The sequence below is a fragment of the Gossypium hirsutum genome, chromosome D10 (genome assembly GCF_007990345.1).
Source record: "Gossypium hirsutum isolate 1008001.06 chromosome D10, Gossypium_hirsutum_v2.1, whole genome shotgun sequence".
In the NCBI taxonomy this organism is placed as follows: domain Eukaryota; kingdom Viridiplantae; phylum Streptophyta; class Magnoliopsida; order Malvales; family Malvaceae; genus Gossypium; species Gossypium hirsutum.
In genome coordinates, this window is record NC_053446.1 from 49,190,213 (window position 1) to 49,203,126 (window position 12,914).

General features: G+C 29.0%; 1 protein-coding gene across 3 annotated transcripts; it reads right to left on the reverse strand.

The window, feature by feature from the left end:
- Positions 1-1,901: 1,901 nt before the first annotated feature.
- On the reverse strand, positions 1,902-11,069 carry LOC107916054 (zinc finger CCCH domain-containing protein 34). Of its 3 annotated transcripts, none has more exons than XM_016845221.2 (8): positions 10,848-11,069; positions 6,010-6,098; positions 5,762-5,907; positions 5,349-5,414; positions 4,961-5,080; positions 4,563-4,880; positions 4,171-4,473; positions 1,902-2,770 (listed from the first exon to the last, which is right to left on the reverse strand). In XM_016845221.2, the coding sequence occupies exons 2-8, from the start codon at positions 6,077-6,079 to the stop codon at positions 2,378-2,380; spliced, it is 1,416 nt and encodes a 471-aa protein (XP_016700710.2). In that variant the 5' UTR covers positions 6,080-6,098; positions 10,848-11,069; the 3' UTR covers positions 1,902-2,377. The 3 variants fall into 3 exon arrangements, with proteins under 3 accessions (XP_016700710.2, XP_016700711.2, XP_016700712.2); XM_016845222.2 differs by having other exon boundaries at positions 6,010-6,083; positions 10,848-10,935; XM_016845223.2 differs by lacking the exons at positions 5,762-5,907; positions 6,010-6,098; positions 10,848-11,069 and adding an exon at positions 5,547-5,686.
- Positions 11,070-12,914: the final 1,845 nt, after the last annotated feature.

Consider the following 12,914-nt stretch of genomic DNA (forward strand, 5'->3'; position numbering starts at 1 on the left):
ATAATATTCACCAATTGTCTCTAATTCTTGCATCCACAGACTTTTAAATCTTGAAGTTAGCATTTGCATCTTTGACTGCTTGACTGTGGAGGTTCCCTCATGAGTTGTTTCCACCCAAGCATCTTTTGCTATAGTGCATTTGGCAATTCTTTCGAATTCATGCATATCCACTCCATAGCAAATTGCATATAATGCCTTTGAATTAGCATTTGTCAGCTTCTCTTCCTTTATGGTCCATTGTATTTCTGGCTTTGTAACTCCCCCATTGTCACTATCAATCTCAGGTGCCTCTCATCCAGTTAATACAATATGTCAAGCTTTCTTGTCAATTGACTTTATAAAGATCTCCATGCATGTTTTCTAGTAGGCATAATTGTCAGCTTCAAGCATAGGAGGTCTTGATGCAGAAGAACCTTCTATATCTAGATCTTAGCAACAATTTGTATCTCCACTAGCTACTTTAAGTGGAAGACTTACAACCAAATAATATTATTTCAAAACAAATAACAAGTTCCTTTAAAATTGTCATTACCCATTTTTTTTACCAACTAGATAATATTTTGATGTAAAATAAAATTCAACAATCATAATAATATTGTCACGTATAAAATTTTGTAACCAAATATTATAGTTGTTAAAATTGACTTTTTACAAGGACTAATATTGTTATATAACATAAGATGTAACCAAAGATTTATGTCGTTGCAAATTAATATTTCAAAACTATATAAATATTATTACATAAAATATTAAAAATCACATTATGTTATTGCATGGCAACCACATTTTATGATTGTTAGAATAAATATTTGACGATGACATATAGTTGTTGTGCAATGTTATACACATCTGATTAAAATGTCGTTGCAAAATAATATTTGCAATCAATTGTATTATTGTTATATAAATGATTTGCCAACCACATTTCATGATAGTTAAAATAAATTTTTGACAATGACATATTATCGATGTGCAACGTAATACACAACCAATTAAAATATTATTATAAATAATATTTGGCAACCAATATTATTACAGTTACATAAAAGATTTAACATCAAAATTTACATTGTCCCGAATTCTATTTTGCAACCAATATGTTGTCATGTAATAGTTTTTATAACTAAAATATTATCATTGTGCTAAAAATATCATAACAATTTTATTTGTAATTAAAACATTTTTAGACAAATAAATTTAGTTGTTACTAAGAAAACATTATATTAAAAACGACAAAATTCGCTATATTATATATAAAATTTAATGACAATTTTGGCCACTAACGTTTACATGTTTTGTCAAAATGACCCTAATTATATTATTGGGCATTTTTTTTTGCCATCAACTTTTGTTTTTGTTTTTTTCAAATTGCTTTTTTTAACAAATTTGATGAAAGTACCGTTAAAAAAGTTAACGGAATAATGTAAAATTTCATGTGTGGAATATTTTTAATGAGATGTAATTTATTACTTAAATAACCCAATAAAATAATTACATGTAGAAAATAATAAAATAAATAAATAAACATATTTATCTTAAAAAAATTCAAAATGAATGCTCACATTCAGTATTTTCGGTTTGATTTATAAATTATCTTTTTGAAACATGCATTCATTTTGAAATCCATTTTTATATAATTATGTTTATTTTCTTTAAATTAAGAATTATTTTTTAATTTCATGTATGATTTATTCATTTTATTATTTTTCACATATAATTATCTTATTGAGTTACCTAAGTAATAAATTACATCTCATTAAAAATATTTCACATCATCCCGTTAAATTTTTTAATAGTACTTTCATCAAATTTGTTAGAAAAAACAATTTGAAAAAAAAGAACAAAGGTTGATGGCCAAAAAAGACTCAAAAATACAATTAGGACCATTTTGACAAAATATGTAAACATTAGTGACTAAATTTGTCATTAAACCTATATATAATTAAAAACGACTTTTCAATATGCAAAGTCATTGTGTATACTTTAGTCCAACTCCACAATGACTTTTTAGGTTACAATAAAAGATCAAATGGTGAACAAATGCAACACACGACTCCAAAAAATTGGGCGGGTTGACACAGTTTTCCCTAATGTAACTGCAGAGGTTCTTTAATGGTTATTCAAAATCTAGGTGTATGGCTTTTACTAAACTTTCTAAGCTTAGGCTGTGGGTTTATTCAAGATACAATAGATGGCCCTATGATGGACTATATGAATACAGATGATTAGAGATGCTATGCATAGACCTGAATTGTGGAACCGTGATAACAAAGAAATGAAGCCTCCCACTTTCGAAGACTTGCACCAAAAACGAAATAATGTTTCAGTTCATGATCTTGATAAAAATCGGAATTGAAGTAGTTACTTCTGTTTTCACTTAGCTGGAAGCTTGTGCCTTGGTAGTGCTACTGTTGTTGCCACTGCCGAAAGAACTCTGACTTGATTGTTGTGCACTTGAATGATGAACCAGTCCACCTTTAGAAAAAATAGAACCAACTGATTCACTAGATGCGCTCACTGATGATGACATTATGGGTGGAGCAGATTCCTTGTTGGACCTGGAAAGTTGTTCTGGTCGCAAGTCCGAAGATGAGGATGATGGAGCTAGAGTACCACCTGTTGATCCAATAGGATAAGGAGCAACAGGCATATCGGTAAGGGAAGAAGCAGATGGACTGAAACTCAGTGTTCCCATAGGATGATCAAATTTGCAAGCAACTCCGAACTTGCACACTCCGTGTTGCGAATAATGAATGCAAGGTGGTGCACCCTGATGCCATTACAAAAAAAACACAAATGAATATATGAACAACAAATTATGAGAAAAGAGACGTAGAAAGGCCCTCTGGTGAAAATTATCCACTTGTCATAAAAGACTGCATTTCATGAATTATAAAATCAAAATTCCACCATAATTTGCTCATTCATGCTCTTGAAAATTGTTTCTAAAGAATGTAAGAGTGTGCATATAACAATATAGGTCCTATCATAAATAAGTTGCATGGCTAATGTACCAAAAGCCATAAGATAAAATACAATCAGCCATTCATGCAACAAGATGCTAGCGAGCATGAATATTAAGCTATGTTGCTTCGACCTTTAATTTTTATTGAACTAACTATGCCCGAAATCCATATCCAACATATATCTGGATAAGATAATGGCGATAAGGTCCCAAAGTCTCTCCACGAATACATAGAAATCTTATAAAAATTTGAATATTGTGTTGGACACATACCGCTATCCAACACTCTCAAGCGAGTCCAAGTAACAAAGATATTGGAATAACAGGTTAATAGAATTCGGAAGAATAACATCAAGAAAGAAAGGTAATACACTTGGACCAGAAGAGCCGACCACAAGCAATAAATTACAATTTCTTTAATAATACCATTCAACCATAATAAATTCATGATAGTTACCTACCAGTTGATGGATATACAAATTATAGTTTCAATCATGAATAGTCTCACCTTGTATTTAAGAGTGCAAAGACATGCCTATTCATAGCAATGATTTTTCACTGAGATCATGAGATAAGCCAAAAGAATTTATATATAGATAATAATCACAACTAAGAAGAAAGAAGGCTTTAGCTCATGCAAAATAAGAATCTTCTTCAAATCCTAGCATGCTTCTTAAGCTAGTCACCGTAACAAAAAATGAAGCTCTCCAAGTGAAACCTGCAACCAAGCTAGCTTGGAAAGGATAGTCTAAATTAAGGAAAGATTGTTTTCAGCATACTGTGCAGACCAAAGTAACTTTCGTTGCATTTTTAGAATACTGAATAACTCATTTTTTAAATTTCCAAATTCTGACGATCATAACAGATAGAGATACTAGTGTTTGTATGACCTATATGCCTACTTTCTCAAGCTTACTTTTTTGCCTTTACTATAGAACTTCAATTTCTCTAAAGAAAAAGAAAACTCTGACGATGGGGAAAACTCTTGTGCGTTTGATTAGGCCTAGTTGCAAGTTGGAACACACAAAAGGAACCTAAATAGATTCTAAATAATTACAGAAAAGAAATCAGTTGTTGGAAAAGCAATTGAGCAACTATAATTGTAAGTCATGCTTACAAGCAAAAAGTATTAAAACAAGATCAAAATTTTATGTCCCGATCTTGTAAAAAGCATCACATTTATATAGAAATTTATGAACGCTTACTGGACAAATAGGAAGACCGAGGGGATTGAGGATGACATCAACTTTTGGTGCAATCACTTCTGGCGGATGATGATATTTACAAGAGGATCCGTATTTACAATTTCTTGTTTTCATATAATACTGACATTCTGGTTGACCAGGTCTCTCGGGAAATGATCGCTCCTGAATACTACTCGAAGGCACAACACTAGAAGGTGTGGGTTGATAAGACCGAGTATAGGCAGGTGCCGAAGGAGATAATGGTGTCACCCCAAACATTGAGCTTGATCCAACAGCGGGTTGAGTACCGACACTAACAGCTGCCTACACCATGTGCATTAACAACCTTAACAATAAAACTAAATTATGTTTAATCACGATTAAGGAAACTGAATAAATTTTAATTCACCTACCGGATAGGGATTCCAACTTGGAAAAGAAACCATGCCTGGGGAAATAAGCAATTGACCATAAGGGCCTTGCACATATGAGCCTGGCATCAGGGGAGAACTTGCCATTACAACTCCATATTGTTGAGACAAAGGGCCAGACGGTGATTGCGTCCTGGGATATAATGTAGGTGAAGAAAGTGGAGTTGGCAGAGGTGCAACCTGAGAAGTTGGAGATGGTGCGGGAACCTCTACAGCTGGTGGCACAGGATGATGGAATTTACATGTTGCACCAAACTTACACTGTCCTGTCTTCACAAAGTAAGAGCACTCTTTTTCACCCTGTTTTAAAGTGCAATCCAATTATTAAGCGAACTTGAAAACTAAATATGTAAATGGTCTTAATGTGAAGAAATACAAACCGGACGTAATGGATATCCAAGATAGTTTAGCGGCACGGGGCTAACAGAATCACCTCCCTGCTTAGGATGATGGTATTTACAGGAAGAACCAAATTTGCATGTCCCCTTCCTCATATAATACTGCAAATCAATAAATAAATAAATAACCATAATCAACGTAAAAGGGCAACTTACTAGACACCATTTCCCTAAACTGTTAAACCAATCACAACCTATTCACTGAAAATTCAGGACCTTAACTCTCTCCTTCTAAAGATAAAATGAAGTGGACATAAAGGCATACTTAGTTACAAAGAATTTAGCAATGCACATTGTTGAAATTATAGCGATTTGACACATATACCTCGAGTTTGCCAAACATTTAAGACACAATCTAATTCAATAGTACCTGACAAACTGGCTGGCCCACTCTCTCTGGATACTCCCCTACATCACCTCTTGCAGCTCCCATAACCTAAGGCAATCATCATCATCATCATCATATGGCATTTCTTTCAACAATCACAACAAACAAGAATAAATTATTTCTAAGATTGCCAATTACACTAGCTCCTAATGCATTAACAACAAACTTTTCATTTTTTACCTTACAATTCAATACCTCATCACTCGAAAGATCATAATCAAACAAAAAACCCAATCAAAACCCTTCAAACCCTTCTTGACACCTCAATGGCCAGGGTTCAAACCCTGTTGATGTAATTCCCCCTCCCTCAATTATACAAAAAAAAAACCCTTCAAAGGAAACTTCAAGTCAGATAAGAAACAATGAACAATTCAATCAAATTATCAACTATTTACCCCGGTACGATCACGTGGATGATTGAACCGACACTTGGAGCCGTAGCCACAAAACCCAGTCCTCAAATAGTAAATACAATTAGCTTTATTGGGTCGCTCCGGGTAAGATTCCGACTCACCCCCTAATCCCAACCGCCAAACCGGTTCTGCATTTCAAACGAAAACGTCGTATCACATCCCACATTACACAAAAATCCTGAATCCCAAAACCAAAGAAAAACAAATAAGTTAAGAAGAGTCCTCTTTACCTTCAAGCCCCGTTTCGGGTCCCGGAGCTGCCCATTCCGGTTGCGGATCGGACTCTGGGTCCCGCTCCATTTCACTGACGTACAAAAACCTCCAAAATAACCCAAATTGTAAATCCGATCAAATGGGGTGCACGTCTTCTTTTCCAAAGGGGAAAAGAACAAATAAACCAAAAAAAACAAACAAATACCAAAGCAGGAATATGGGTATAGTTCAGGGGCCTAATTGTGATTAAAACTTTTCTATTTTTTCAAAATTGAAAAATACCATTAATAAATAGAAATAATAAAAGCATGTTTGATACCTATTTTTTTATAGGTTAAAGTATACCATAAGATTTTCTACTCTTCTCAAATTTAGAATTTAGTTCTTATACTTTTATTTTAAGGGATTCAATATCTCTACTTTTCTTATTCCAAAATTTAGATTCAATTGTTAACCCTGTTAAAATAATTTTGTTAAATTCAAATTCATTACAATATTATTTTTTAGTTACAATTAAAATCGAATTTTGAAGTCTAAAAAATGGATAAACTAAATTTGTAAAAATAAACATATAAGCACTAAATTCTAAATTTGGAATGAATACAGAAACTATTACATATTTTATCTTTTTCCATAATAAAAACATGAGAAATAAAATATATTTCTTTTATATTTATATAGATTCAAACCAGAATACTAAATCTAATATATGAAAATTGTTAGAAAATTTATTTTTGCCTTTATATGAATTTGAACCAAGCCAATTCATTTAAAATTAATAAAAATCCTTGTTTTGTTTTACAAAACATTTTAGTGAAAACAATGAAATTTTTCTTTCTAATTTTTACATTTTTTTATTTTTATTTTTCAAAAAAATAATTTTTAAAAGTTTTAACCAAACATGTTTTTTTTAATATTTTATTTTTTCTAATAAAAAGCAAAAATGACCTCTATTTCTTGGAACGAATTAGAGTCTAATCTTTTGGAAGTTCATGGTTACCCCTTTCAAAGAATATCATCTCCAAAGTTTAAACACAAGTCTTCTACTTGATAATGTAATTTAACTTACCCTTACTTTCAACTCTTGTCAATAATTTTTTATCATTATATTAAAATTTATTTTAAATTTTTTAAAGCATTTATTTAAAATATTATAGATTAATATTTGATATATTATTAAGATGTTTTAATTTCACAAATAAAATTTAAATACTAATATATATATATTAATATTCTTTTAAACAGTTAAGAATCCATAAATGGATGGAATTTTGTTATATTATGCTTAATAAAGCTTTCTTCATGCAATGCTAAAATAAATGAATTAATTATGAGTGTTAAGATTTTTTTGGTCTATTATGAAATAAATATGTTCTGTTCCAATTTTTTTTTATCATTTTGCCAAATTATATTTAACTAAAATTACGTTCGAGTAATTTATGTAACTTAGATAATAATAATAATAATAATAATAGTAATAATAATAAACACTTCTTACTATTTTTATATTTCACTCAAATTAAATTGAATTCACCTCTTGAATCTAAATGTAGGGCCAGCAAAATTTATTTTCAGTCGATTTTTTTATACTTTGAGTTATTCTACTTTTTAATTAACTCGCCTCTCTTACAAAATTACAAAAATAAACAAAAAGAAAAATTTCCAATATTTTGTAAAAAAATATAAATTTATATAAATTTCTAAAAAAATCTATAAAAATGTTAATTTTTTTAAAAAAAAAAATTTCTTCAAAATGTTAAATCCGAGACCTTAAACAAGTAAAATATCAAATTATGTTTCTCATGCTAAAGTATATTGTTTTCCGCGTGTTCTTTTTTTAAAGAGATTTCAAATATATATGGTGTCAATTTTTATATACTCTAAATTAGAATTCAGTTAAACAAGGTTTTACATACTTTAATCTCTTTTTTTAAAAATTTAATTCAAACCAATTTATTCAATTTCACTCAATTCAATTTGAAAAAAAAAATTTATGTTAGAATGATAAAATAAAACTTGCCAAGTCGATTAATTCAAAACTTTTTTACTCGATTCAATTGAATGCTCACTCTTATTTAAATGAACATTTTTTCAGAATTTTAAAAAATATATATATTCTTATCTTTTTAGTTGCAAAATATTTTGAAAACATATATTTATTTATAATTAATAAAATTTGAATATTGTTGATGTGCCTCAATTATATCTGTTTATGGATCGAGCTACCCGTCCAAAATTTGAGAAGGTTTGTACAAAAATATTAGACAAAAAAATAGGCTTAGGAAAAAAATTAGACCCATTTAAAACATGGCCTGGGCTAAGGCTTGAACATTTAAGGCTCAAGCTCGGCCTGACTTCCTTTTTTTTTTTAAGTTTGTAATATTTTACATTATGTTACTTTTATATATTATGTAATTTATAACACTTAAAAATTAAATTTATAGTTGTATTATATACTACTATAATGTAAACATTAAAAAATATTAAAATGACTAAATATAATTTTTTTTATAAATAAAAATATAAAAATAATTAGATATTAAATTAAAATTAATATAAATATTTTAAAAAATAATATGAGCAGACTTAAAATGTGCTTAGATTAGATATTTACATATATGGGCAAAATTGCACAAAATTTTAAATTCATATTTTGAATTAAGTCGGACTTAGGCAAGTATAAAGTATATCAATGTCATGCTTAGGCTCGACTCAAACTTGACCTAACCTATGAACACCCCTATCCTCAATTCTACCGAGAGACTTACAGGTTCATAGGTTGAGGGGTACTTCAACAAGTCAGTATTGTTCTATGGTCAAAGTTTTGTCTCCAAAATTTGTTGAAAGCCCGAGCAAGTTCACAAAATAGAACCACATTGTATCAACAGGAGGATTCATGACAAACGGAAGAGTTTGCGCATAATCTTACTTGACTCCGTGACTTATGACATGTGGGCCATTGATGTGAAAGCATATTAGTGCTTGAGTTAGTTTGACTCTTAACAAATATTTAGGGCAAGTTCTTCGTTGTTTTTGAAAAGTGTTTTTAAAAAGATTCAAGTTTAGTTTAAAATTTGAGTGTTTAGCATTATTTATCAAAAAGTGCTTTTGAGAAATAAAATGTCCATTTTAGACATGTTATTATCAAGTAACAAATATGTATTTAAATAATATTTAAATTAGTTAATATTATTATATTTTAGTAATAATATAAAAAAATTATTATAACTTGTTGTTAATATTTTAATATATAAAATATAAATTGTAAATATTTTTAAGCAATAAATATTAATTATTTATAAAATTTAATTAGAATATATAAACTATATTTTAAATATTTAAATATTTGTAATTAGTATTTTAAAAAATATTTTTTTATTTTTAATTAATGATTTTAACACAATTGTAATTAAATACCAAGAAAAAAAAAGAAAAATACTATGTTATTGGAGGGGTGAAAAAGTAATTAAGCACTAAAAGTGCTTTTGGGAGAGGAAAAGTTAAAATTTTTACTTTCTCCTTTTCAGAAGTGCTTTTCAAAGTGCTTTTCAAAGTGCTTTTCAAAAGCACTTCTGAAAAGCTAAAAATTTCAGCTAAAAGCAACTTGTTCTTCACAGCTTTTCTTTCAAAAGTGCTTTTGGAGTCAGAAGTGTTTTTTTTAAGCAATGAAGAATTGGCCCTTAATCATATATTAAAATATATATTTTTATTAATTATTAACTAATTATTTTATAATTAACATAAAATTTTATATTTATATTTAACTAGAGAATTGATCAATTCAGTCTGTTTGATTCATTGAAAATTACTTTCAAAAAATGATTTCTAAAAAATTGTTTGATTTTCTATGGTATTTTTCTGATATTTAAATGGTTTTATGCAAAATATTTTCCATTGCTTGATAAATTTTTCTAAACTCATTTTTTATAAGTTGTTTTAAGTAAAACAAATGCAACAAAAATATTTTCATAACTAAAAAACTAATTTTTTTCATAATTAATCTAGAATACCAAATTTAATTGTTAATTAAAAACAAAATTTCTAAATACTTTCTTTCATAATTTTAATCTATAAATTTAATTAATAATAGATTCATGGCTTGAGTTGAAAACTTGTTAGACTATAACATTGTCGTAAACAACAAAAATTCGTAATGTCTCTTTATATATATATATATTCGAAAAGAAGGTAAAATCTAGGCACCTAATCACATTGGTGTATAATGAAAAAATCTATCAAACTCAAGTCCATAATTTTGAGATGATTAGTTGAAAATGATCTAAGACTATCAAGTTTCAAATTCAATTACTTGATACTTCAATCCTTTACATTATACTTATGAAGAAAAAGTATTACAAAAGTGAAGGTCACATTGATAATGTTGAAGAAGAAGATGATGGGTTGATTTAATTGGTGAGCAACACACTTAGTTTTTCTAATTTATCTTCACAAATCTACAAGTAATTTTGGATGAATGATTTCACTAACACAAAATCAAAGAAATCAACACAAAACTCAGAAAACTAGTAGAAGTGAAGCAAAGTATGTTCATCTGTTGTTACAGTCAATATTACCAAAGGTCTAAAACAGAGGTGAAGTTAGTGTAGTGAGCAACCCATTTCAGGCTTTAATTAGAAGGCATGATTTTTTTAGGGCAATTTCTAACCAACTCAATTACCATAAAATTTGCAGAGAAGTAGTAAAGGAAATGAAGCAGAAGAAGCTAAGTAAATATCCAGATAAAGAAGAGAAGAAAATCAAACTAAATTCTAGCTCTAGGATTCAGTTCCATCATCCACAAAACATCAAAATCCATGATTTCAGCTCAAATTCTAAATGAAGTGAAAAGAATTACCTGAACAATAAAGGATCAAGGAGGAGATTTAGAGAGTGAAGATGAGAGTGGCTGCCAGTGAGAGATCCGGTTCGATGAAAGGACAATGAGGGAGTTGCACACAGATATAACAGATCTTCAGAAAAAGCAAAGTTGTTGAGATCGCCTGTGAGCAAAAGCAGTGATGGCAATTGGCAACCGGGTGGGCCCCACGGTTTTTGCTCGCCCCAACTCGACTCGATAATTTACCGTCATGTCTTGATTTAACTCAACCCTAACTTTAAAAATTTATATTTTAAAATTGCTTCGAACTCAAAATCGAATATTAATAATATATCCGATTCCAACCAGTCCCAAATTCAAACATTTTTTTATATTTAGTATTGCCCAAGAATACTTTTTGTGGTGACTTAACTATTTTTCCTTGATCAAAATCAGAAAATTTGGAAAATCTTTTCCAGAAATTAGTTTATATGAATCAAACAGACCCTAATTAGTAATTTCTTATCCTGGAAAGAAAAGTAGAGGGAAAGGAAACTCAGCCTTTTCGAGGGATGTTTTTAGTCAAAATATTGGTGGCTTTGATAAAAAGTAATTTGTAAAACTAAAGACAGAAAAGAGAAAAAAAAATCAGTGTTGAGTGGTACAATCGCCCATACAGGCGCGTGGGCTTAATTTTCTAAGCTGTTAAGAATCGGAAGCTAATAAAACGGCCAGGGAAAGTCATTTCAATTGAAAAACTTGTTGCTTCTAAACTATAATGTAACCTCACAAAACCAACGGCCGAAATTTCTTTCTTCTCAAATATTGACGGCTATGATCGCTTTCATGTCATCGTCCGAATAGAACCGAACCGGGAGATGATGAGTGAATGAGTAGTAGGTAAGAATTCAAGCAACATTAAATAAGAGCTCTAATTATGCTTTTAGTCCCTATACTCTTTATATATTTGAAATTTAACTCCTCTACTTTTAATTCTAAGAACTTAGTCCTTTTACACTTTTGATTTAATAATTGAAGTTCAATGATAAACCCATCAAAAGACTACCATTAAATTGAATTATCTAGTAGCTTGACATCAAAAAATATTCATATGGCTAAATATTACATGCTTAGAATGTCAAATAAACAAAAAAATATTAAATTTAAGGTTGTAAGGTTTTTAGTTCTGAATGTGAATTTGAAAAGTTGTTCAAATTTGTTTCAAATAAGTAGAGTGAAAGTTTGATTTTTTTACATGATTTCCATGAGACTTTAAATAGGCGACATGGAGAATTGTTTTTTGGTTTTAATGCCATACAATCTAATTTAATAAACATTCTTTGATGATGTTATCTAATGGGATTCAATTGTTAAACTAAAAAAATTAGAGGACCTAAATTATTAGTATTTAAAATAGAATGACTATATTTTTACATATTCGAATAGTATAAAGACATTTAGAGCATAACTATACCTAAATGGGATCTAAAATAAACAAAATACAAGTATATAAGTATAATTTAACTATATCATATATCATCAACCTATGATTCACATTCTACATTGGCTAAAAACTTCATAACATTACGGTTGAGTCTTTAAAGTATTACTATCGTATCAATCATGTCATTTCATTAGTCTAGCCATTAATTTGATCACTAAAATACTAGGTTTATATCTTACGTGAAGCATACTTAAAATATGTGAATCAAATTGTAAACATATATATACCTATTGTCTACCGACAACTTAGATTTGATGTGTTTTAGAAAAAAGAAACTAGTCCTCCTAAATTTTAATGACAGAACCTATTTTTTTAATATGTCAAATTTAAATTATCTATACAGTAAGAACACACATATTTATATCTATACGTATCTATATGTTTTAAATATACTCTATATCAAAATCATACTGATATTTAATGTTTAAATTCACAACTAAATTAATGAAAAGATCTATTAAATATAAACATTAATACTTTAAAAAGTAAATTAAAATATTCTGAAATTTATGAACGAATTTAAAATTTGTACTATAATTTGAAAACTCTAATGCAACTAACTCTATAAGTATTTTAAAATTTATAGCTTGTAAATTAGTAAT

Coding starts and splice junctions, on each gene's coding strand:
- LOC107916054 (XM_016845221.2), bottom strand. CDS start 6,079: ATGGAGCGGGACCCAGAGTCCGATCCGCAACCGGAATGGGCAGCTCCG. Junction 4,881..4,960: donor TTGGATATCCATTACGTCCG/GTTTGTATTTCT, acceptor ACTTTAAAACAG/GGTGAAAAAGAGTGCTCTTA. Junction 2,771..4,170: donor TCGGTCTTCCTATTTGTCCA/GTAAGCGTTCAT, acceptor TAATGGCATCAG/GGTGCACCACCTTGCATTCA.